The sequence below is a fragment of the Aotus nancymaae genome, unplaced genomic scaffold, assembly GCF_030222135.1.
Source record: "Aotus nancymaae isolate 86718 unplaced genomic scaffold, 86718_ANA_hifiasm-v0.15.2.pri h1tg000011l, whole genome shotgun sequence".
Lineage (NCBI taxonomy): Eukaryota > Metazoa > Chordata > Mammalia > Primates > Aotidae > Aotus > Aotus nancymaae.
This window is the reverse complement of record NW_026988422.1, coordinates 73,683,812-73,710,400: the sequence shown is the minus strand read 5'-3', so window position 1 is coordinate 73,710,400 and position 26,589 is coordinate 73,683,812. Positions and strand designations below refer to the sequence as shown.

At 41.9% G+C, this 26,589-nt stretch overlaps 1 protein-coding gene across 4 annotated transcripts in view; it reads left to right on the top strand.

The window, feature by feature from the left end:
- The first annotated feature begins 2,397 nt into the window (after positions 1-2,397).
- NRDE2 (NRDE-2, necessary for RNA interference, domain containing) overlaps positions 2,398-26,589 on the top strand; it is a 65,267-nt gene continuing 41,075 nt past the window's right edge. For all 4 annotated transcript variants that reach the window (XM_064375145.1, XM_064375144.1, XM_064375147.1 and 1 more), the window contains exons 1-4: positions 2,398-2,523; positions 15,505-15,613; positions 16,811-17,044; positions 21,097-21,246. In XM_064375145.1, coding sequence (XP_064231215.1) covers positions 2,460-2,523; positions 15,505-15,613; positions 16,811-17,044; positions 21,097-21,246 — 557 coding nt within the window. In that variant the 5' untranslated portion in view covers positions 2,398-2,459. The remainder of the gene's footprint in view (positions 2,524-15,504; positions 15,614-16,810; positions 17,045-21,096; positions 21,247-26,589) is intronic.

Here is a 26,589-nt window from a genome sequence, read left to right as displayed (position 1 = left end):
ACAGCCATTATTTATACTCATTCTAAGGTTTCTAACTTCTTGTCCATAGTTTTTTTCAACTAGGGAAAGTGAGCTTTGCTCATGGTGTCTATATTGTGAGCTCAGAGCTGCCTTGAAATGGAATCTGCAGCCTCCCTCATGCTCCTGCGATAGGACCCTATTATTCTTATAAAACTAATCAATTACACTTACAAATATGGTGAGCTTTAGATTCTCTTGGATATCCTGAAACTGCTTAAACCTCATTAAGATTTCAATTTACTGCTGGGCATGGTGGCTTACACCTGTAATCCCAACACTTTGGGATGCTGAGACAGATGGTCAAGACTGGAGTGAGCCACGATCACACCATTGCACTCCAGCCTGGGTAAGAAAGTGAGACCTTGTCTCAAAACCAAAACAAACACAAAAAGATTTTAACTTAAAACCAGGAATCTATATCAGTTACTTGATTATACACTTTGAGTTGTTCTTATGAGGAGGGTCTCTTGAGCCACATTCTCTTACACATTTGTAAGTACACAATATACCTAATATACCCAGATTTCTTTGTATTACAGAAACATTATTATGGTTTTAATTTCTTGAAACTTCCATATTAATTCTTACTTCTCTGGGGTGGAAAGATAGGAGGCATTGGGATAGACTATTTCCATCCCAGTTACCTGAAGTGATCTGCTAAGAAAGACAAATGCTGCCCCAATTAATTGATGTAACTTAGAGTCAAAGATTTTGGCAGAACCTGAGATCTAAAGTTGCAGACATACAGGAATTACCACCCCTATTGTCATACTAAGCTCCTTTTTGTAAGTACTCTGCCAAGGACTTCAAAGCTTTAAGGGCGTCTATTTTGGACTCAGAAACTAATTCTCATGCAGGTCTGCAGCCTTCATCAGAGTCCATCTATCCCTTGATTAGATGATTACATTTGCACCTCTGGTTTCTAATGTATTTCCTATCTAACTAAAGATCTTTAACTCCCTGTGATCCCAATAAATATATCTTCATTTATCTATCTATTTTCACTTGCAAAAACTTCAGTATATATCTCTAATATATAAGAACTTTAAAAAGTCATCTCAGGCTGGGTGTGGTGGCTCATGCCTGTAATCCCAGCACTTTGGGAGGCCGAGGGGGGTGGATTGCTTGAGCTCAGGAATTCGAGACCAGCCTGGGCAACATGATGAAACCCTATCCCTATTAAAAAAAAAATTAGCCAGACATGGTGGTGTATGCCTGTGGTCTCAGTTACTTGGGAGGCTGAGGTGAGAGGATTGCTTGAATCGGGGAGTTTGAGGGTGAGCAGAAATCACACCGCTGCACTCCAGCCTGGGCGACAGAGGGAGACCTTGTCTCTAAATAAATAAATAAATAAAGGTCACCTGGGTGACATTAGTACCTTAGTACATCTAACAGAATTCACAAGGATTACTTATGAATTGCTTGTACTCTGCCTACCTTCTTATTTCTCCATCTATCTTAAAAAGGTCTTTTTACAATTTGTCCAATCAGAATCATCATGAGGCCACATATTGCATTTGCTTGATGTGTCCGTAAGATCTTCGAATCTATTAGTCTCCCGCCCTCTAAAAGCCATCGATGTGTTAAGGAAACACGGTTGTTTTCTATGATTTCCCACATTCTAGATTTGGCTAATTGTTTCTTGGTGGCACAGAGTCTTCTAAGTTGTTCCTTTATTCTCTATTTCTGGTAGCAGGTGTAATTAGATTTTTTGGGGTGGGGTGGGGACGGGAGGTCAAGAACACTTCATAGGTACTTTCTAACTATCAAAAGACCCTTGAACTTGATGGGGCTTTCCATTTTTCCGTGTTCTGGGGCATTTAATATGGCAACCTGATTGACGTTTGGATATCTTACATGACTTTGAACCGAACTAGCAATCATAACTTACATAATAGCTAACATATATTAAGTGCTTTTCATGGGCCGGACTCAATGCTAGGCCCTTTATAAATATGTTTAATCTTCTCAACATTTTACAGATAAGGAAACTAATGCTTAGAGCGTTTAAGTTGACCCGGTTAGCAAGGGATGGTCTACATTTACAGGTCGAATTGGAATCCCAATTTCGTCGGTTCCTTTCCGCGGTGAACAATTCCGCTCCCCCGGTTTTCGCAGTTCGGGTTCTGTGTCCCAAGCGCTAGGAAGCCTTCATTCCTTGCTCCGCCCCCCTCGGCCCCGCCCTGTCCTGCTTTGCCCTGCCTCCCTGCCCCGCCTTGTCCCCGTGCCATGACGCCCCTCCCCTCTGGGCCCCGCCCGCCCCTCCCGCCCCTCCCGCCCCTCCCGCCCCTCCCGCCCCTCCCGCTTCGGGGTCAAGCCCTAGAAAGCGCCGGGAAAACCACATTTCCCAGAGTGCACCGCGACGGCGGGGTCCTCGGACCGGCGCTCGCTCGCCGGCGCCATTTCTGTAGAGAGGAACGGCAGTGCGGCCTGTGGTCATGGCGCTGTTCCCGGCCTTTGCGGGGGTGAGTGAGGCCCCCGATAGTGGGAGCTCCAAGAAAGGTAAGCACACAAATGAGCCGAAGAAGGTACTTGGCGGGTATAAGAAGCTGTTTCTCGGGCCCATGTCTAGACTTTTACCTTGGATTTGTGTATCCGTTTGTATCCCAGGGTTCTCCGCGGCGCTGCAAAGCCTTCTGGGAAGGGCTCAGGACCTCGTCCGAGGTCTGGGGCCCAAAGGACTCTTCTGGGCCGGAGTTGTAGAGTTATGGAGGGGTGGAGAAAGACGGGTACATGCCCTGGAGCTGGGACTTCTCTATTATGATGTTGTTAGGTTCTGTTCTTTTTTCGAGCGTCAGTTACTTCATCTTTAAAATGGGAATAATGATACTCGACATCTCAAAGAAACCCTTGATGCAAATGCAGAATGCTTTTATTACATATTCCTTCCTTTCCTGTTATACTTATTTCTGAAATGCGTATTAGGTTGATATTACTTAGCAGGCCTGGAGCTAGGGGATTAGTATCCAAATCCTAATCAGTTTCTCTCTGGATGGGCACGTGGGCCTACTGTGTATCGAGTTATAGCTTTACACATTTTACTTAAGCCCCAGACATTTCCAACAGAGCTGCATTGTTAAAAATTGGGGTACATAGTGAGTTCATTTAAAAAGTAATCCTGGCCAGGAGCAGTGGCTCACACCTGTAGGTGGAAGGATGGTTTGAGCCCAGGAGTTAATAATCATCATGGGCAACATAGGGAGACTCCCATCTCTTAAAAAAACAATTAGCCGAGCGTGGTGGTGCACACCTGTAGTACCAGCTGCTCAGGAGGCTGAGGTGGGAGGATCGCTTGAGCCCAGAAGTTTGAGGCTGCAGTGAGCCATGATCGTGCCATTGCATCCTACCCTGAAGGGGACCTTGTCTCTAAAAAAAAAAAAAAAAAGTAATTATGTGCCCAATTGAGTCTTACACCTCTATATCCTCTCATGTAGTTCCTACACTTTTTGTATCGTTTTTCATAATTTTTTTGTTTTTTTTTGAAACAGGATCTCACTCTGTTGCCCAGGCTGGAATGCAGTGGCACTGTCATAACTTACTGCAGTCTCAAACTCTTGGGCTCAACTTCCTGCCTCAGCCTCCCGAGTAGCTGGAACTACAGATGTGCACCATCAGGCCCAGCTAATTTTTTAAAATTTTAATTACACGAGACCAGGTCTCACTGTGTTGACCAGGCTGGTCTCAAACTCTTCAGCTCAAGCAATCCTTTGCCTCGGCATCCCAAAGTGCTAGGACTGCAGGCATGAGCCATTGCACTTATCCTATTTCTCATAATTGAGAGTAATTTCTTGTGTAATATTGTGGTCTTCCTTTACTAGACTGAAATATTCATCAGGTTGAGCAGTGTTTGTCTATTCATTGTAGCATTGTTAGCTCCTAGCGCAGGTCCAAAATATGATAGGTATTCAATAAATATTTGTTGGATATACAGATCAATAGTAGGTACTTAATAATTATGTGTTGTATTAATGCATGAGTGCACCTAAAAAAAGTGTATATCACAAGGTAGGATGTTATAGATAACATAGGTGAACTACAGGAATAATTACTTCTTTTTTTCCTTTTTTTTGAGACCAAGTCTTGCTCTGTTGCCCAATCTGGAAACCGGTGGTGTGATCTTGGCTCATTGCAACTTCTGCCTCCTGGTTCAAGTGATTCTCTGCCTCAGCCTTTCGAGTAGCTGGGACTACAGGCACTCGCCACCATGCTTGGCTAATTTTTGTATTTTTACTAGAGACGGGTTTCACCATTTTGGCCAGGCTGGTCTCTAACTCCTGACCTTGTGATCTGCCTGCCTCGGCCTCCGAAAGTGCTGGGATTACACTGGTGAGCCACCATACCCGGCCCAGGAATAGTTACTTCTAATAGAAGGTTCAAAGAAGGCTTTATCTAGGAGCAAATTTTTTTTTCTTTTTCTTTTTAAAAAAAATTCTTTTTGAGTCAGACTCTCAGTCTGTCACCCAGGCTGGAGTGCAGTAGTGCAATCTCAGCTCACTGCAACCTCTGCCTCCCAGGTTCAAGTGATTCTTGTGCCTCAGTCTCCTGAGTAGCTTGGATTACAGGCATGCACCACCATACTTGGCTAATTTTTTGTATTTTTAGTAGAAATGGGGTTTCACCATCGTGGCCAGGCTGGTCTCGAACTCCTGACCTAAGATGATCCACCCACCTCGGCCTCCCAAAGTGCTGAGATTACAGGTGTGAGCCTCTGTGCCTGGCCTACTTTTTTTTTTTTTTCTTAAATAGCGACAGGTTTTTGCTGTGTTGTCCAGGCTGGTCTCAAACTGCTGGGCTCAAGTGCTCCTCCAGGCTCAGCCTCCCAAAGTGCTGGGATTACAGGCGTGAGCCACTGTGCCTGGCCGGGAGCTAAGTTTTGGATGGATCTTCAAGAGGGTAGAATTTGGACACATAAAGATGGTGGAAGGGTATACCAGGGCCTTCAAGGCCTGCAGAAGGAAAGTATTAGAACTGCAAATCATCTAGTTTGTCTGGAGATACAGTGGTGTAAAGAGGAGCCTTGGGAAATACGGTTGGGCTGATGATGATGGAGGATAGTGATCTTTAATAACATGTCAAAGCTTTATCTTTTTATTTTGAGAGGGGGAAATCAAAATTTTGCAGAGGAGTCTTACTCTTAAATAGTATTTATTTGACATCCTCTGAATATCCACCATCAGGAAAATGTGTATAAAAGTATATTTTATAAAGGACTGTCTTTTAAAAAAATTTAAACACAGCATTATCTCTGATAATGAAAAAAAGCCATAATTTCTGGTCATTTTCACATAGCAGTGTTCGAATTTCACAAAATGTCTCAAAAATGGAATTTCACAGTTGGATCGTTCAAGTCAATTTCCAAAATAAAGCCAACATTGCATTTTGTGGCTGGCTATATGCCTTAGGTCTCTTTCAGTATAAAACAGTTTCTCCCTCTTCATTTTCCCATGTGATGGATTTGTTGAAGAAACTGTGTCATTTGTCCTGTAGACATTTCCCACCAAATTCTCATAGTGTCACTTAACATGCTTCTGTATCCCAGTATTTCCTGTAAACTGGTATTTAGATCTAGTCAATTAATTAGATTCGGATTTAATCTTTTCATTGAAAGTACCTTGCTGGTCGAGGCTCACGCCTGTAATCCTAACACTTTGGGAAGGCAGAGGTGGGCGGATCACTTGAGATTAGGAGTTTGAGACCAGCCTGACCGACATGGTGAAACCCTGTCTCAAAAAAATAAAAATAAAAAGGAGGCATCAGTGCACTTGCTGTTGAGTCAAATCAGGAGGACGGCCTATCTAATGTTCCCTCTTATAGTGATGTTAAGATTGACCAGTGGATTCATGTGTTTGCAGCCTGATTCATCCCACATGAAGCAGCCCATCAACCTTACACCTAATGATTTTTGCAGCCATTTAGATTATTGCTTAGGTCCATTATTATTTCATTGAGGTTGCAAAATGGTTATTTTCTAATTGTATCATTCCTCCTGTATGTGTATATATATATACACACATACATACACACACATACACATATATATGTATTATTATTTTTTTGATATGGAGTTTCCTTCTTGTTGCCCAGGCTGGAGTTCAATGGCATGATCTCAGCTCACCACAACCTCCTCCCCTCCTTCCCCCCTACCCCTGCCCTGGGTTCAAGAGATTCTCCTGCCGCAGCCTCCTGAGTAGCTAGGATTACAGGCATGTGCCATCACGCCCAGCTAATTTTTTGTATTTTTAGTAGAGACAGGGTTTCTCCCTGTTGGTCAGGCTGGTCTCGAACTCCCGACATCCAGGTGATCTGCCCACCTCGGCCTCCCAAAGCGCTGGGATTATAGGCGTGAGCCACTGCACCTGGCCTCTCCTATATTTATTAATATCAGTTATTCTATGAAGAACTATTAGGATACCCTGAATATAGTTTAGGCAGGAAAGATAGGATAAATACTTTTTTTTTTTTTTTTTTTTTTTTTTTTGAGACAGTCTAGCTGTCTCCCAGGCTGGAGTGCAGTGGCGAGATCTGGCTCACTGCAACCTTTGCCTCTCAGGTTCAAGTGATTTTCTTGCCTCAGCCTCTTGATTAGCTGGGACTATTGTGGTGCACCACCATGCCTGGCTAATTTTTATATTTTTAGTAGAGAGAGAGTTTCACCATGTTGGCGAGGCTGGTCTTGAATTCCTGACCTCAAACGATTCACCTGCCTCGGCCTCTCAAAGTGCATGAGCCACCTCACTTGGCCTAGGATAAAAATTTAATTTATTTCTTTTTTAGTCTCAGAATAGTGAGTTGGGGACCCAGTAACTTCTAGAGGTGACCAATGAGTTGTGAGGTTTTTTTGTTTTCATTATGAACTCATGAATTTTTAACATTTATATTTCAATCCATTGCAGGTAGGTTGATTTTTTTAAAAGATGAGGTTTCACTCCGTTGCCCGGGTTGGAGTGTAGTGGGGCAATCATAGCTCACTACAATACTCAGTTCCTAGGCTCAAGCAGTCCTCCTGGCTCAGCCTCCTGAGTAGCTAGGACTACTAGTGTACACTACCACACTCGGCTGACTTATTTATTCATTTATTTATTTGATTTTCTGTTGCCCAGGCTGGAGTGCAGTGGCACGATCTTGGCTCACTGCAAACTCTGCCTCCTGGGTTCAAGCGATTCTCCTGCCTCAGCCTCCCAAGTAGCTGGGACTACAGGTATGTGCCGCCACCATGCCCGGCTAATTTTTATATTTTTAGTAGAGATGGAGTTTCATCATGTTGGCCAGGCTGGTCTCAAACTCCTGACCCTATGATCTACTCACCTTGGCTTCCCAAAGTGTTGGGATTACAGGCGTGAGCCACTGCGCCTGACGACTTAACTATTTTTTTTAGAGATAGGGTCTTGCTACGTTGTTCAGGCTGATCTTGAATCCTGGTCTTAAGCAGTGCTCCCGCCATGGCCTCCCAGACTGCTGGGATTACAGGCATGAGCCATCATGCTGGGCCTGACCCAATTGTCTTTATTTAATAGCTTTCTTGCTTTCTGTCCTAAGAGATGTCCAGGGATCATCACTTACATTTTCTACTGTGACCTGGAGTTGGCCATTTCTCCGGGGGATCCTGGTTTCTTTTAGTGGAAAATGGTGTGGATATATGAAAACCACACACTGGGTTCTTAGGGGTATCATCACCACGGTGTGGTCATTACTTCTAGACTTTTTCAGTGGATGGAACCAGGAAGAGAAAAATACATCAGGAATTCATATTAGTGTTTTCAGTCCAAATTTAAGATTATGAAATTTTTACTTTGATTTAATTTTTAAACTTCTTTATGTGTTCAAAATGACAGTATTAATGTGACTAATACTGTTTCAGATTTCTTTATGGGTCTGTTTGTTTTAAGGACATATCCCACAGTGGGTATATGGTCAAATTACTGAGTTTGAAAATCACTTGAAACAATTCCCTGTGTGGTTTTACCACCAGTTTGATATTTAGATATATTTGTTCCATTTGTTTTCCATTTTTAGGGATTGTTTTTTCTTTTTAATTTGATTTTCTTTTATAATGATGTAAAACACTGAGTCTAACATTGAGAATGTAAACCAGGTATATTCAGGGAAGAGAAAGCTTCCGTCTCTGTTCCTCCAACCTGTCACTTTCCTTTCCCTGCAGGTTACCATCGTCATTAGCCAATGGTATCCTCCCATTTTTTTCCCTCCTTTCTATACACAACTGTATTTCCCCTCTCTTTGTTCAGTGTATACTGTTCTGCATTTCACCTTGGATCCTGGAGATCGCTCTACACTCTATGGAGATCTTCCTCATTTCTTTTTACTAGTGCACAGAACTCCATCGTGTGGCTGTCACATGCTGTATTCAGCCAGTCCCCTATTAAGGACATTTGGACTGTTTCCAGTCTTTTGCTGTTATAAATAAAAGCGGTGTACTTTTTGCCTTACACTATAAAAAATGTTATAAAAATGTAAAGTGGTATTAGCAAGTGAGTGCAGAGTTTCTTTTTATTTTTTTATTTTTTATTTTTTATTTTTTTTTAAGACGGGGTTTCACCATGTTGGTCAGGCTGGTCTTGAACTCCCAACCTCAGGTGATCCGCCCACCTTGGCCTCCAAAGTGCTTGGATTACAGGCGTGAGCCACCACGCCTGGCCCAGAGTTTCAATTAAAAAAAAACATTACTCCTGGACAGGAAAGACACCCAATACCAAAATGAGTGAAAGGGGCACTGCTTTCCTCTTTCTGGCTACCATTAAAAGTTAGGCCAAGGGCTGGGCACAGTGACTTACACCTGAAATCCCAGCACTTTGGGAGGCTAAGGCGGGCAGATCACTTTAGCTTAGGAGTTTGAGACCAGCCTGGGCAACATGACAAAACCCCATCTCTAACAACAACAACAAAAACTAGCCGGGTGTGGTGGCATGTGCCTGTGGTCCCAGCTACTCGGAAGGCTGGGGTGGGAGGATTGCTTGAGCCTGGGAGGTGGAGGGTGCAGTGAACTGAGATCTCACCACCGCACTCTAACCTGGGTGACAGAGTGAGATTCCATCTAAGAAAAAAAACAAAGAGGCTAGGAATTAAGTAGGTATCACATTCAGGAAGGAGTCTGTTGAGGCTGTGTTTAGCAAAGTTCATTCTTTCAACAAACAGGAATAGGAGCATCCATTGTGTCAGGAGCAGCAGAGAGCCCCCATTGTCTGACCCCTTTAATTCTGGAGCTTTTCTTCCCACCCTCAGATTGTTGACAAGGATTGTGTACCCTAAAACATTGTTGCTTGGGAATCACATATTTGACAGATTTGGAATGGAAGATGGTATATTAATTTATTTAATCTTCATATTATATGAAGCAGACATATTATCCATATTTGGGGAAGAAACTAACCACATTATCTTTTTCCCCACAAATATTTTTCTTCCTGTGTCCACAAATCAGAAAATGACACTACCATTCACCCAAACCAAAACTTAGACACATACCTTGACTCCCCACTTCCACCCATTCAGTTCATTAGTGCTTCCAAACAACTCTGAAACTCCTTCGTTTCTCTGTAATCTCACTACTACTACCTAACTTTTGCCATCATCGTCCCCTGGATTACTACAGCAGCCTCCTAAAGTAGCATCCCCACCGTTAGTCCTACTTTTGCTCCCTGAACCACTCTCCACAGTGTTGCAAGAATTTTAAAATGTCTTTATTTAGAAATATTATGGCTGGGCATGGTGGCTCACACCTGTAATCCCAGCACTTTGGGAGGCTGAGCGGGGCAGATCACGAGGTCAGGAGATTGAGACCATCCTGGCTAACACGATGAAACCCCATCTCTACTAAAAATATAAAAAATTAGCCGGGTGTGGTGGCACGTGCCTTTAGTCCCAGCTACTCGGAAGGCTGAGGCAGGAGAATTGCTTGAACCCGGGAGGCGGAGGTTGTAGTGAGCCAAGATCATGCCACTGTACTCCAGCCCGGGCGACAGAGTGAGACTCCATCTCCTAAAAAAAAAAAAATTACGTGCCATTCACTGGTTTAAATGCCTTACAAATACCAACTTAGTGAATTCTCATTACAACCCTATGAAGTTAGTTCTGTTCAGTTGTACATGCAGAGGGAGCCAGTAAGTAACTTCTGAAGGTCGTGTGATTAGTAAGTCACAGAGTCAGGATTTGAACTCAGCAATTAAGCTTCAAAGTGTGTGCTCTTTTTTTTTTGGAGACAGAGTCTCACTGTCGCCCAGGATAGAGTGCAGTGGCATCTCCACTCACTATAACCTCCGCTTCCAGGGCTCAAACAGTTCTCCTCCCTCAGCCTCCTGAGTAGCTGGGATTATAGGTGCACACCACCATGCCTGGCTAAATTTTGTATTTCTAGTAGAGGTGGAGTTTCACCATGTTGGGCAGACTGGTGTCGAACTCCTGACCTGAAATGATCTGTCCTCCTCGGCCTCCCAAAGTGCTAGGATTATGGGCATGAGCCACCGCGCCCAGCCTAAAACACGTGCTCTTAAACGCTGTTCTTTGCTGCTGATCTTTCAAACAGTGTATCTGATTTTGTCACTCTCATTCAAAACTGTGACTATCTGCCCATTCCTCTTAGGGTAATGCCAAGCTCTCAAACATAAAAGGCCCTACCTCTCCTGCTTCATTTTGCCCCTATTTCCACTCAGTTCCAATGGCCAAGCCACAATCACTTATGCTATTTCTCAGAGTCTGTTTCCCAGACACTTTCTAGGAGCCTATTTCCTTCACTCCTCCTCCTTTAGATCTTAGCTGAGATATTTTCTCAGGCAGCTTTCTCTGATCCAGACCTTGTTTGAATTAGGGGATGTGCTGTCACTATTCCCTGTATATTTTCTCTCTCTCTGAATTTGTCACATTATGTGTAAGTGACGGTTAGTAGGACAGCACCGTGAGGGGAGTGTTGGGTTTGTCTTATCATCTTGCATTCCTAGCACCTAGAGCAGTACCTGGCTGTTAGTTAAAAAATTACCCAATTAAAAAAAAGAGACTCAGAGAAATTATTTCGTTCAGAATTGCACAACTAAGAAACAACCAGTTTGAACACAGGTCCTTCTAACTACAGAGCTTGTGTTATAAACCGTGCTAAGATATTAGAACACTGGGGTTTTGGTCCTTTATATAATACCTTTGGAATTACTGGGACTCTTCAAATGGTAGGTTAACTGCCTTGGAAGAGCTGGCTTTGCTCAGGTTCTCTGGAATAATCATCTTAAATGCAGTTCTCAGCCATGTTTGCTGGTGCTTTTTGTATATATAAGGTTGTGCTCCCAGATCCTTTGTCAGAAAATGAGAGTTCCAATCAAAACTAAGAACTTGGCTTATTCATTTCAAAGGAACAAATCTCTTTCATAATATATACACTACTTTATTTATACAGTTGGCCCTAGAAATGTTTTTGAATTGCCATCTCTGGAGGAGCACTTACCTCTGAGTTCACCTAAACAAACTAGTAATCAGTGCTATTTTGTTATAATAAAAGGGAAATGGATGTAGAACTTGGGTATTCTGTCCAATTATAATTTAAAATCTATTTTAAAGTTCAAATCTTTTAATAGCAATTTTTTCCTCCCTCTATGTGTGATATAATTGAATTAAAGCATTTTCACTAGTCATGGAGAAATAGGGTTACATAATAAATGTTCATAAAAAGCATTTCAGCTTAAATTATTCAGTGATGATTCATTATATTATTTTCTGTTAAATTACCCTGAAAATTTATACATGCTACATTTCTACCAGATACCTGCCTATTTTTGTTAGGTAGTAGTTCTAAAGTGGTTTTTCTACCTGATGTTTCCACATTTCTTGGTGTGTATGCATAATAAAATGTATAGAGTGTTAATTTCCAGGCACATTCCAACTTGTAATTTACTAACCTGAGAGGACAAAAGATTTGTCAGCCAGTGGGATTCTCTTTCTTAAACCATAGGCATTTGGTGTGCTGCTGGTCTTCTCTATAAATGTTACATCTTGCTTAGTATTGGCATAATTACTTATGTACATATTTTATATCCATCAAGTATGTAAATTATGTGAGGATGTAATTATTGAAAAGGACTTTGCAATCTGATTAATAAGCATCTTTTCGTCTCAGATAACTTTCTCCAGAATTTTGTTGAATTAACTTTGAATTTAACAATCCAAGTGTATTTTTTTTTTTTTTTTGGGGGGGATGGAGTCTTGCTCTGTCGCCCAGGCCAAAATGCAGTGGTGCGATCTCAGCTCACTGCAACCTCTGCCTCCCAGATTTAGGCAATTATCCTGCCTCAGTCTCCCAAGTAGGTGTGACTACAGGTGCCCCCACCACCATGCTTGGCTAATTTTTGTATTTTGAGTAGAGAAGGGGTTTCACCATGTTGGCCAAGCTGGTCGACCTTGTCATCCTCCTGCCTTGGCCTCCCAAAGTGCTTGGATTACAGGAGTGATCCACCGTGCCTGGCTCCAAGTGTATTATTTGACAGTGAAGGTTATGATTGTAAGCACCATGTGAGCAGAACCTTTCTTGTTCCCCACTGTACCCCCAATACCTAGACCTGTGTCTGGGCATGTAGTTGGTATTCAGTAACTTATGTAATATTTAAATATACATGTACAATGAAGAAAGGAAGAATTATACTAGTTGTACTTTATGCCCAGATAATGGATTTTTTTTTTGAAGATTTCATATTTCTTCAGTTTGTTCATTTGATTAGGTGTTGGGGGTATAAACGTGCAAAGATGTGGTCCATATCCTCATTCATTTTATTAATTCAACAGGTATTTATCGAGTCCAGTTGCTTTGTACCAAGGCACTGTGCTAGGAGTTGGGAGTACAGTAGTAAATAGTCATGGCCCCGGCCCTCATGGGGCTTGTAGTTTGGGAAGTGACAGGTGGGAGGAGGGGAGGGAGCTGGAAACTTGGATGTAAGAGTTGTAAGCCAGTTGGTTATTTGTTTGGCAGAATATTTTTGTTTGTTTCTTTTTTCTTTTGCCACTTCTGTAGTATCTCAGTAGTCATTACTAATCTGGTCTCTATAAGGATTTGAGTTGTTGACCCTTGACTTAGAGTATAGTGGGAAGATAATGAGATTACAATGTGAAGATTGCCATAAAAGCCCCATGTACCAATTGCAGGGAGACTTTAGGAGAACCAGCCTCCCTAGTTGAGAAAGTGAAGAGAAGCTCCATGGTGTGGGGTGGAGGGAACTGAATGAAGAGTCACAGATTCAGGTCCAGATGTGTGCCCTTAGCCACAGCTGGGCCTCCAGCTGTTGGTCTATAAGTGAGGGAGAGGTGTCCAGGCTGTGCTCTGAAGAGCCGTCTCAGACCCAGCTCCTCTCTCTAAACTCCCAACTAGAGAGCATCCCTGCCTTTTCTATTCTTCATTTTGGACTTCTCTGGAAGATTCTATTTGAAAAGCGAGTTCCTTGCCTAAGAAAAAGTTCATGGACTAGAGGACTTCCAAAATCTTTCCAGGCCTAGCACACAGTGATTATTACTTCTAATATTACTTCTAATATTCCATGCATGTCCACTGTTAATATGCTATCAAAAAATAAAACAAAACACAACTTCTTGTCAGGTGAAAATACCTTTTGCTCTGCAGAAGGTCATTCAATTGGCATGAAGGTCACAGAGGGTCCATGATGATTCAGGTTCAAAACCCAAGACTTTAATTTTTTTCTTTTCTTCCTTCCTTCCTTTCTTTCTTTTTTTAAAATAGAGATGGAGTCTTGCTTATGTTTCCCAGGCTGGTCTTGAACTCCTGGGCTCAAGTGATCTTCCCCCCTTGGCTTCCCAAAGTGCTAATATAATAGATGTGCTGGCTGAGTTTTATTTCTTTCTGAGTTTGCCCCCCACAGTAGTGCCATACGGCAAAGCCTCAGTTGCATCCTCAAAAGCCTGGCACAGTGGTGGCGCGCCTGTAGTCCCAGCTGCTTGGGAGGCTGAAGCAGGAGGATTGTTTGAGTGTAGGAGTTTGAGGTCAGCTTGGGCAACACAGCAAGACCCCATCTCTCAAATTTATAAAGCCTTTCTTTTGTCTTCTGAAGGACTTTGAAGAGTCACACACTGTACGTTGTGATGTCTGTATTTCTTTACATTTTCTTCCAGCTGTCATCACTATCTAGAATATTTATGTAGAAATATACTGGAATTGTTTGAGAGCATCTTTTCCTGAATACTGTTTGTTTTGTCTTTTTCCACTTTTTTTGGTTCATGATAGAATCTGATTATTGTGGAAATAATTTTGATCTCAGTGAGCAATAGGAACTAGTTTCACATATCTTTTGCCAAGAAGTAGCCCCAAGTGAAGGGAGCCAACCTCAGAAGGAAAAAGACAGTAGAAGGCTGCATGAGCATTTGTTTAGCTTTTACTAGGTATGACCTTACTAATTACTTAACCACTTTGAGTCTTAGTTTCCTCTTCTATAAAATGGTGATCATAATACCTCCCATAACGCCCTGTTGTGAGGATTAAAAGATGAAAAGGATGTAAGTGCTTAGTCTGGTGTTTGGCCTACTATAGGCACTTAAGTTAGAATCTCTCACTTCTTTCTCTTGATTTTCTGTGCTGTTTATTACGCCTTTCTTTCTTTGGATTTTCCTTCCTTCGTCTTTCTCACAAGTATATGTTGCATACCTACTATAAGCCAGTGATTAAAACAGTACCTGTTGTCAGAAAGCATACATTCTGGTGTCTTCTCTTTACTGAGATGCAGTTATTGATATGGTTTGACCGTGTGTGCCCCCCAATCTTGAATTGTAATCCCTTTAATCTCCATGCATCAAGGGAGGAACCTGGTGGGAGGTGATTGGATCCTGGGGGCAGTTTTCCCCATGCTGTTCTCATCATAGTGAGTGAGTCCTCTGTGAGATCTGATGGTTTTATAAGGGGCTCTTCCCCCTTGGCTCTTCACTCTTTTCTCTGCTGCTGCCACATCAAGGAGGTCCTTGCTTCTCCTTCGCTTTCCACCGTGATTGTAAGTTTCCTGAGGCCTCCCCAGCTATATGGAACTGCGAGTCAATTAAACCTCTTTCCTTTATAAATGACCCAGTCTTGAGTATTTCTTTGTAGCAGTGTGAGAATGGATTAATACAATTAGGAATTGTCTGAATCAAATTTGAGATCATAAAAGCCTAATGCTTTGGAAGCATTCATACTCATTAGACGCTGTGGATGGATGGAATGCATCATGCCTTCTCGCCTTTTAGGCTGTACTTGTTACGTGGCTTTTGCTTAAGCTGCAGCTTGATATCACAGAAGGATTTCTGTCTTTAATATTTTAGAGTGTATTAAAGCCATGCCTTGTGAAATAAAAATTTCATGGATTCTGTTCAGCTTCTGTGGACTTTGGACTGACTGTTCAAAATGTCTGGCTGACATTGGCTGTGAATTAGGATGTCAACTGAAGAGATGGATACATCTCCTGCTTTAGAATCATATTGAGTTAATTTCATTGATCTTTTCTCCTTTTGCCTGTGCAGAGTTAGACTGGCTGAGCAACCCAAGCTTTTGTGTTGGATCCATAACGTCCCTGAGCCAGCAAATTGAAGCAGCCACAGCCCATGTTTCTGAAGGGTCACCGCTGTCGAGGTAGTTTTTGTTTGACAGATGTGTTTTCGTTTTTGTCAGCTTACTGTCTATAGCTTAGCTGAAATAATGCTCCTTAGAAAACTCTAATAAAAGAGCTATGTCAAACTCTTACTTAAAGTAATGAGGTGATCTTTGACTGTTTTTCCTTACCTCTTGTACTGTTTTTTTTCTTTGCTTTGCAGTGGCAAGTACATGACACAGTTAGTGCCTGTAATTAGGCCAAGAGGGAAATGGCATCATTGTGATTCTCAAGTAACTTTACTAACCTCATTAGTAACCTTTAGAATATCATAATTCGGATATTTCTTTAGTTGCATTTTCAACCCTTTTGTAAAAATAGAGGGAGCTTGTATAATATAAGATTAAAAATGGCCTGAAAACATCAAGGAAAGCAAGATGGCACATCTCTCTCCTCAGCTGTGAAAGAATCTTGTTCTAGATCGTTGAACTGAGAAATAAGCTCTCTCACAAATATAGACTAGGTGGTTTCACTAATAAGGTGAATAGGCTGTGAAACCCCGTGCCCTAAATGTGTAAGAAGCCTTTGGAGATTGAGAATAGTTGATGCATGAGAGGGAGTTGGTAGATATTAGATATTTCAGTAATGAGGAAGAAGAGCTCGTCGTCTCTGTAAAAACAAGGACCACAATTAAATGTGCTTTTTTTTTCCCATTAACCACATGTTGGCTTCATATGTGGCACTGAAAATAAACATTTTACAATAATTGTTTTAAATTTAATCAGTTCATTTTTTAAAAATAAAAATGAGGTCTTGCTATGTTGCCCAGACTTGTCTCAATCTCCCAAGCACCTTCAGCAGTCCTCCTGCTTTGGCCTCCCAAAGTAGTAGGATTATAGGTGTGAGTCACCACACCCAGCCAACCTTTCATAATGTCTTAAAAATAATATATTTGATAAGTAGTAGGTTACTTTCATTTAAAGATGTATAAATATGAAAGTATAGGTTTAGAAACTATTAAAATTAGATTTTCTTCACCTGTTTTTATTTGAGGTCCAGTTCCTAAGTCTTGCAGGTGAGGTGTAATGCAGGAAGTTACTGTCTAATATATGGGCAAATAGTAAATCTGTGTGAACATTTATAGAGTTCCCTCTTAAGTATTTGTTGACTTATTTATGGATTATTATTTTTCCTACGTCTTTTTAGAAAGTAATTCTAAAGTTGGTTTTCCCAAACAGGAGTCCTCTGAAATCAGAGCCTTCAGATGAAAGTGACACTAACAAAAAGCTCAAACAAACAAGCAGAAAAAAGAAGAAAGAGAAAAAGAAAAGAAGGAAGCATCAGCATCATAAGAAAACAAAGAGGAAACATGGACAGTCGAGTAGCAGCAGGTCTGAGACAGACACTGATTCTGAAAAGGACAGACCTTCCAGAGCCATCGGAGGCAGTAAAAAGGAATCTGAGAAGCCGAAGTAGGTTGCTGTTCTCGAGTCCCTATGATATTTTAAGTCTTGAGTTTTTCTCCCTTAATTGTTGCCGCAAATTAGATATTTGAATAACCGTTTAGTCAGTCAGAAGAGAGCTCTACCATTATATCAGCTTAAAAAAGAAAAGGAACAAATTAGGGACATGATTTTATTTGAGAAATGTTATTTAGACGCAGTAATGATTGTGTGAGTCTGGTTCAGACAAAAAGTCTTTGGGATTTTCAAAAGATGGCAGATGTGCTGCAGTGGGCCCGTGAGTCAGTGCACCTCATAGATAAGGGTTCCCTTTCTGAGGGCCGTGGGTCTCCACACTCAGGGTAAGAGGAACAAAATCTTCTTTCTCTGCCTTGATATGTCTTTCATCCAGTCACTCCTATCAACTCCTGTGTGTGTACATGATCACACACACTTTAAGATTAACATAGCACTTAAATAATTGTCACATTTTTCCTTTTCCTTTTCATATTTATTCAGGACCACTGTGTTGAAGGTGGTATAAAACAGCTCATGACTACAGTGTGTCCATTCCTTGGGGGCTTTATTTCTCCCATATTTTACTCTGCTTTCTTTCTTTCTTTTTTTTTTTTTTTAGACGGAGTTTTACTCCTGTTACCCAGGTTGGAGTGCAGTGGTGCAATCTTGGCTCTCTGCAACCTCTACCTCCCGGGTTCAAGCAGTTCTTCTGCCTCAGCCTCCCAAGTAGCTGAGATTACAGGCATCTGCCACCAAACTGGCTAAATTTTTGTATTTTTAGTAGAGATGGGGTTTCACCATGTTAGCCAGGCTGGTCTTGAGCTCCTGACCTCAGTTGATCCACGCACCTCGGCCTCCCAAAGTGCTGGGATTAAGAGCATGAGACACTGCTCCTGGCCTACTCTGCTTTCTACCTTGAGCATATTTTTCAATGCATTCTGCAGAACGGCCACGGTATAGGTGCTCAATACAGCTTTTTCTCTGTTCCTAGTTGAATGTACTCCTAAGTAGAGGGGTATTTGCCTGTAAGTGGGACAGGTGGTATATGGTGAAACTACCTGAATTGTTGCTTATTTAACTTTTTCCTTTTTTTGCTCATATGGTCTAGAAGAGAGAAAACTTAGATACTTGTCTAGAACATCTTTAAAAAAGAAATAGTGCTGTTGATATTTTTGCAACTCTTCAGGAATTTTTTTTTCCCTTTTTTTGAGACAGAGTCTCACTGTGTCACCCAGGCTGGAGTGCAGTGGTGCCATCTCACCTTACTGCAACCTCTGCCTCTCAGGTTCAAGTGATTCTCATGCCTCTGCCTGAGACTATAGGCACCCACTGTAGCTGGGACTACAGTGCATGCACTACCACGCCTGGCTAATTTTTGTATTTTTAGTACAGATGGGGGTTTCGCCATGTTGACCAGGGCTGGTGTCAAACTCCTGGCCTTAAGCAATCCACTTGCCTCGGCTCCCCAAAGTCCTGGGATTCTAGGCATGAGCCACTGCGCCCAGCCTTCAGGAGTTAGTTACTTCCATTGTGTGCTTAGAAGTCCCATTGATGTCAGTGAGAGCTCTGCATCGGAGCAAGTGTGGAACCTGGCGATTAATGCTTCCATCTGAGAGCCAGTCACTGCAGGCTTACGGGATCCCTCTGTCATCAGATTGTGCTGGAGAGCACTGCAGGCCGGTGTGGCTCAGAGGAGCCTGATTGATGTAGCCCTCTGTGTATCTCAGATGCTCTACCTGTAACCCAAGCTTGCTCTTTAGAGGAAAAAATAAAGCAGTCGAGCCAAAAGGTTCTGAATTTGACTGAATTTTTGAGCGCAGGAATCAGGCCTGTCTTGCTTACCACTATATTCCCCCAGTACTTGGTGCACAGGGCCCGACACAGAGTAAGCACTTAATGCGTTTTTGTTCAACAAATGAATGAATATGTTTTTGGTATCCTTACTTTTTACTGTGTCTTTAAAACAAGCTCCTTTAATTGTTATGTCTTCCCAAAATTCGCCTTTTAGCTACTTGTCCTTTTTTATAGCTGAGGAAAATGAGTTTTAAAGGATTTCCCGAAACTACATAGGAACTACCTTTAGAACTTGAAGGATAGTTAATTTCAGCCTATGCTGAATCGTATCAGGGGATCTTTACAGCTCAGAGTTTTATGATCCAGATACAACTGGATAGTTTTATGATTCAGAGGGCATTTTTAAGTTTGTTGATATTTTATAGAATATCCTTATTAAGATTGTTCTTGTCCTTCTTTTTTACTTTCTTGTTATTACCTTATGTATTCTCTTCCTGAGAATGTGACTTGGAAGAATTATTTCCACATAGACAAGGACTACAGTATTAGTGAGTGGTGAGACTCTTTCCATGATGTCAGGAAAGTGGGTTCATGAGGGTAGCAGACCACATGAGACTGTTTCAGGGTGATGACGAATGGCTTCCCCAGAGGCCACAGCTACTAACTTACCTTGGGTTTCTGGGATGAGCTTTCCCTCACCCTCAGGTGGAGGCAGCTCCTTTCTCGCACAGAGCCCAGACTACCGCATCCTACTTCCTTAGCTCAGTAGGAGAGGAAAATGCCTGATTACTCCTCAGGAGTGGTCTGGAGCTGGCCTATGCTTTTTTTCTCCCAGTTGGCTTTCCATTTCTTTCTCGAATGGATCAATCAGTTTGTAGTAAGCTCTACATCTTTTCATTGGCCCTTATGGTTTTTGTAGACAGAAAGCCCTCTGCAGTTGTTCTGAAGGGGGATGTGTTAAAATCTTCATACATTAACCTGAGGCTCATCATTCAACAATTATGTATTGAGTAGCTATTTAGTGTTTCTGAAATGTCATTCCCTTGTATTCCCTGCCAAGAATAATTAAGAAGCCTCCAGAATCTTTATTTTTACCTGGGCAGAGCTGAAAAGCAGAGATGGAACACCAGTTAATGGCTGTTTTGACTACTGTGGCAGCTTCTTGTGTCAGCAGCATTATCAACTGATTTTCTCTAGAAGATGTTAGATGTGGGAAAAACCTTCCCTCCCTCTCAACGCCTCGGGAGTGGTTCCTTTTGTATCTGAGCTGAAAGGCTGCCAGCTCACACATTGGTTCAGAGAGATAGCTTAGGATCTTGTCTTCAGGGGAGCCTCGTGATTCTGTCTTTTACATACGAGGTCCAGACGTATAAGCAAAACGGTGAATAGAGTCCAGACTGTAAAAATGAGGCTGAGACCAAGCCTAAGTAATAGTGGAGGCTGAACAGTTCAGAACCATGGCTTTTGAAAGAAATTTTGAGTTGGAATAAAGTAGTCACTTTCAAGTAAGTTAGGTGAAGTTAGGGCAGTGCACATTAATGTCGGTGGTTGTTACCTTTGGAGGTGTGGTAGTTGCCTCTGCCTAGCCCTCCAAGGTGCCTCAGAGCAGGAATACTTTTTAGGAAAAGACCTTGTTTATAAATTTATAGGAAATTCAAGTTACAGTAATCTAAATGAAATATTTAAAAGAACTCCTGTATACCTGTATTATTCAGGTTAATTTTTGAGACAAGACTTCTTCTGTTGGTAGAGTGTCATTTAGTTGGTGACAGGTTTTACTTTATTTTTATTTACTTATTTTTTTGAGACAGAGTTTCGCCCTGTCGCCCAGGCTGGAGTGCAGTGGCGCGATCTCGGCTCACTGCAACCTCTGCCTTCTGGGTTCAAGTGATTCTCCTGCCTCAGTCTCCCACATAGCTGGGATTACATGTGCGTGCCACTGTGCCTGGCTAATTTTTGTATTTTTAATAGAGATGGGGTTTCACCATGTTGGTCAGGCTGGTCTTGAACTCCTGGCCTCGTGATCTGCCTGCCTCAGCCTCCCAAAGTGCTGGGAGTATAGGCGTTAGCCATCACGCTCAGCCTTCCCTTGTTTTTTAAAACTCTTTGTCCAGAGCGAGAGTCCTCTTCCATCTCTATGGCACGTGTATATTTTATGTATTTCGATGTGTTTGATGCCATGTGGAGTTTGAAGTGTTTAATATTGCTGAAAATGCCAACTGTGTCAGTGAAAGATTTTTAAAGTCCCTTCTTCTTCCTGTGTCCCACAGTCAAGGAAATAATGCTGCAGCTGATACTGGACATCGCTTTGTTTGGCTTGAGGACATTCAGGCTGTGACAGGAGAAACCTTCAGAACAGATAAGAAACCAGATCCTGCGAACTGGGAGTACAAGTCTCTCTACCGAGGGGATATAGCAAGGTAGCCACCTTGTTTACCCTGATTTTCGCTGTTGGAAAGTAACTTTTTTCTCCTCGGAGCTCTCTTAGCCCTGTCTGTCTGCCTGTTTCTCTCATCAATTCTGTTGCTTTTTATTACATTGTTCAGGCACGTGTCTCATCTCATATTCTAAAATGAAAGCTTAACACTTGAAGTTAAGTCAGATTAAGCTTCTCCCTGGTGCTTGACATAGTGCCTGGCACCAAAGGTGTTCAATAAATATTTGTTAATAAGTGAATCCAAAAGTACCTTGTAATAATTAATTGTGACAGAATATATGGTAACCATTCAGTCTAACCTATATGCCATCTTTAAAAGTTGCAAAGCTTTTTATTTATCTACCCCCCACATCTGTCATTTAAAAAATGGCATTTAGTGGTAAGGACTTATTCAAAATGTTTCTAGCATACACCATCAGATAGTCATAAAAATAGGTGATATTTGCTTTAGTAATGAATTTGAACTTATCCCCTCTAATCTGGCAATCAAAAATATTTGAGTACTTACTAAACCCTTTAGGCCAAGCTTGTCCAACCCATGGCCCTTGGGCTGCATGTGATCTAGGACGGCTTTGAATGAGGCCCAACCCAAATTTGTAAACTTTCTTAAAACATTATGACTTTTTTTTGTGATCTTTCTTTCTTTCTTTCTTTCTTTTTTTTTTTTTTTTTACTCATCAGCTATCAATATCATTAGTATATTTTATGTGTGGCCCAAGACAATTCTTCATCCATTGGGACTCAGGGAAACCAAAATATTGGATACTGTACTAGTTCATTTTCATACTGTTATGAAGAAATACCTGAGACTGGATAATTTATAAAGAAAAAGATTTAATGGATTCACAGTTCCACATGGCTGGGGAGGCCTCAAATTATGGCAGAAGGTGAAAAGGGAGTGAAGTCATGTCTTACATGATAGCTGGTAAGACAGCATGTGCAGGGTAACTGCCCTTTATAAAACCATCAGATGTCATGACACTTATTCACTATCATGAGAATGGCACAGGGAAGACCCGCCCCCATGATTCAGTTACTTAACGCTGGGCTCCTCCCATGACATCTGGGGATTATGGGAGCTACAATTCAAGATGAGATTTGGGTGCAGATACAGCCAAATCATATCTGATACCCCTGCTTTAGATATTTAGTACTTCGTAAGAAACTGTTGGGAACATAAAGAACAGTAACACACAATCTGTTCCCAAACAGTTTACAGATAATGAGAGTTGAAGATAGAGAATCATCAATTGTGGAATAAAAAGCCAAGAAGAGATCTTGGAAATCATTATTCTTTATAGGCCAATGACTTTGTGAAATAAATTTCAGTTTCCATTACTTTGCTGTATCTCTGAATTTTAATCCTGTTGTCACTCATCCTGACATTATACTTCACCACGTAAGCAATTCCAACTAAAATTTCCTTCCTGATAGTTAATAACGGTTGTTTTATTCAGTACATATTTAGTCTACCTACTGTCAATGGAAACTTCATGGTTGAGTGTAAATAACCATTATATTTTCAATGTATTCATATATTTTTGAGTAATCTTAATGCTCCCTGAGGTATTATTGGTTTTCCATGCCACCACAGGGTACTGCCCCAGATGTGGTAGATCCCAATAAAAGATGGGGCAGTCAACAGAGATTGGACATGAGGTAGTGGCCGTGGTGCTGTGTACATTGTTTCACTTAAGTTACCCTGTCTGATCATCACAGCTGCTCTGTGAAGAGGAGGAGAGCTCTTTCATTTTACAAATGGGGAAGAGGAATCGCAGAGAGGTTAAGTAACTGCACAAGGTCATGCAGCCAGGCAGCAGCAGGGTTGGGATTGGAACCCGTGTGTCTCTGCCCACATTTCAAATGTTCTTTCACTGCCCATGCAGAAAGATGAGACAGGGTGCGTGGTAGGACGTTTTCTAGCTTTGGAAACAGAGGACTCTGGTTCTCATCCTGACTTTGCCATTTACTAGCAATGTAGTCCCAGGCAAGTCACCTGACCTGTCTGAACCACCATTTCTTCATTTATAAATTGGAGATTGTAACTTCTGCCATGTCTTGCACTCAAGTATCAGAATATTTGACACGGAATTGGAAATTGGTGTGCAAATATAAAGTGTTAGTATTTATTAAAAGATGAAAAGAGGAGGATGTACTAACAAAGAGTAGCTCCTGAGCTTTTGCTAGTGAATGGCACAGACCTTAGGAACAGAGTCACTGGAGACAGCCTGATGACTCTAAACCGCAAGGGTACTGCTGCTAGAGTGCTTAGCCCATTGTGATTTCCTAGCAATTCGGTAAAGTTTACACAAGATACATCTTGCCTGGATTAGTAGCTATATAACTTTTAGTGTCCAGGTCTGGGAAGTTATTGATCTCATGGCACTCTGAGCTGGTAAGAGGACAGTGGGAATACTGTCACTGAGCAATAGGCTCAATGCCCCAAGTGCACAGAAGTCAGTACGATGGCACCAGCTTTCAAGAAAAGAAGCGACTTTATGGCAAGGTTGACAGGAGGTAGCGCTTGAATCTGTCACCCCCAGATGAGGTCTGTGTTTTATAGGAAGAGAGTGTGAGGGAGCTAGGAAAATGCATCGAGGCGTGGTTTGATTGGTTATGCAGACAGGCAGTGTAGGGTTCTTGGCACTTAAGTTCATATTGCAGCAGCTCCCCTCACTTCTTAATTTGGTCCATGCTCCTTGGTTCAGGTATCTTGGTTCCCTATGCAGTTGACATTTTTGTTCCCTGGCTTTGGGGTCACCAGTTGCGCACACTTGATTTATCTGCACGTGCTCATGACTTGCAAGCTGTGGGTCCAGTGCAACTGAAAAAAAACTCATCGTTCTGTTGTTGACAAAGTGGAACTAGTTGGTTCTGCAGTTCACAATTTTATGTCAGGTACTGAATTTTCACACTTTAGAAGGAACGCTGACACACCGAGAGCATTGAAATCAAGGTAAACAGTTAGGATTTGACTAGCACTGTCATGTGAGGACTAGATGGGCATTTGGCCTAGGCAGGGATAGGATCATTGTCTTTTAAGCTTTGTTGGACTGTCCCTTGGAGGCTGGATTGACAATATTTTGTGTGACTTGTGAAGTCAGAACTAGTACTAATGAGTGGAAGTTCCAGGAAGTCAGATTTGGCTCAGTGTGGAGTAGCACATCTTCTACTCGCGTGAGCATCCTGCGGTGACACTGTGTGTCGAGTATTATGGTAAGCAGGAGTTAGGTTCTAAAGTTAGTGTATAACTTGAAAATTGGAGTCAAACTATATTTGGAAAATTCCTTAAGACTAATACTGTCTGATAGTGAAGTTTAGCTCAGTTTTTCTCCATTTTTGGAATAGATTGTTATTTCTTTGGCTATACACCAGATAAAATACTTGGCTTATGTTTAGGAGCCAACTTTGATAAAATAATAATAATTTAAACTTATCTAACCCTCATTATATGGCAGACACTCTTCTAAGGACTTTACATATATAAACATCTTCGGCCAAGTGCAGTGACCCATACCTGTAGTCCTAGCCCTTTGGGAGGCCAGCACAGGAGGATGGCTTCAGGCCAGGAGTTCAAGACAAGGCTGAGCAACATAGTGAGTCTATCCCTACAAAAAATTAAAAACTTAGCTGAGTATGATGGTGTGTGCCTATAGTCCCAGCTATTCAGGAGGCTAAGGTGGGAGGACTGCTTGAAGGAGTTTGAGGCTGCAGTGAGCTATGATTGCATCAAAGCACTCCAGCCTGAGCAACAGAGGGAGACCCTAAAAAAATTTTTTTTAGTCATCTGCAGTGGCTCACGCCTGTAATCCCAGCACTTTGGGAGGCTGAGGCGGGTGGATTGCTTGAGGTCAGGAGTTCGAGACCAGCCTGGCCAATATGGTGAAACCCTTTCTCTACTAAAAGTATAAAAATTAGCCAGGTGTGGTGGCACACACCTGTAATCCCAGCTACTCAAGAGCGTGAGGCATGAGAATCGCTTGAACCTGGGAGGCGGAGGTTGCAGTGAGTCAAGATTGAGATCGTGCCATTGCACTCCAGCCTGAGCAACAGAGCGAGACTCTGTCTCAAAAAAAAATTAATAGAAACTGCATGATATAGACATGTTATTTGCATTTTACAGATGAGGAAACTGAGGCATAGACAGATTATTTTTTATTTTATTTTATATTTTTTTAATAACTTGATCACAGTCACTCAACTAGTAAATAGTGGGGTTGGACTGAGCAGTCTGGCACTGTGAGGGCGTTAAGAATGGAAGTCAAGCAAGGAAAGGCAATTCAGTGTTGCCAGCCCCACTCCTCCTGGGGTGCAGACCCACTGAGTAGATTCTGGGCAGAATGGTGTGCTCTAGTAAAATGCACTTGGTCTTCCTCTGCCCCTCCCCGCTCCCTGTGTTTTTAGTTTTGTTTTGTTTTTATGGCCAAGTGCCAGTAGCTGCATTCATTTAAATTAAATATACATACGGCATTCATGGAACCTTGAAACAAAGTGGGGGTTCCTACTTCTGGAATTATTCAAGTGAAAGTTAGCTGATTTTGTTTTTGTTTTTTGAGACAGCCTTGCTCTGTTGCCCAGGCTGGAGTGCAGTGGTGCAGTCTTGGCTCACAGCAACCTCTGCCTCTTAGGGTTGCAGCGATTCCCATACCTCAGCCTCCCAAGTAGCTGGGACTATAGGCATGTACCACCACACCCGGCTAATTTTTGTATTTTTAGTAGAGACAGGGTTTCACCATGTTGGCTGGTCTCAAATTCTTGGCCTTAACTGATCTACCCAACTCAGCCTCCCAAGATGCTAGGATCAGATATGAGCCACCATGCCCAGCCATTAGTTGATTATTTGATAAGGATTTTATAGGAAAAGTGCCTTCATTTGGGAGCATGTGTTAAATTATAGCCTAGGTCCTAATTATTAAGATCTTATGCTAAGTAAATTGGATACAACCTAAATGTCTAACAGTAGGGAAGTGGTTAAATAAATTATGGCACATCTATCCAATGGAACAGTTTGAAGTCAATAAAAATTTTATTTTCTAAGATTAATGGTATGCGGAAATGCTTGTAAGTAGGAAGGATGGCCTGAAACTATGTGATATCAACTGTTTTTAAAAAGGATGTCTGGGTGCGGTGGCTCACGCCTGTAATCCCAGCACTTTGGGAGGCTGAGATGGGCAGATCACCTGAGGTCGGGAGTTCAAGACCAGCCTGACCATCATGAAGAAACCCCATCTCTACTAAAAATACAAAATTAGCTGAGTGTGGTGGCGCATGTCTGTAATTCCAGCTACACCGGAGGCTAAGGCAAGAGAATCGCTTGAACCCGGGA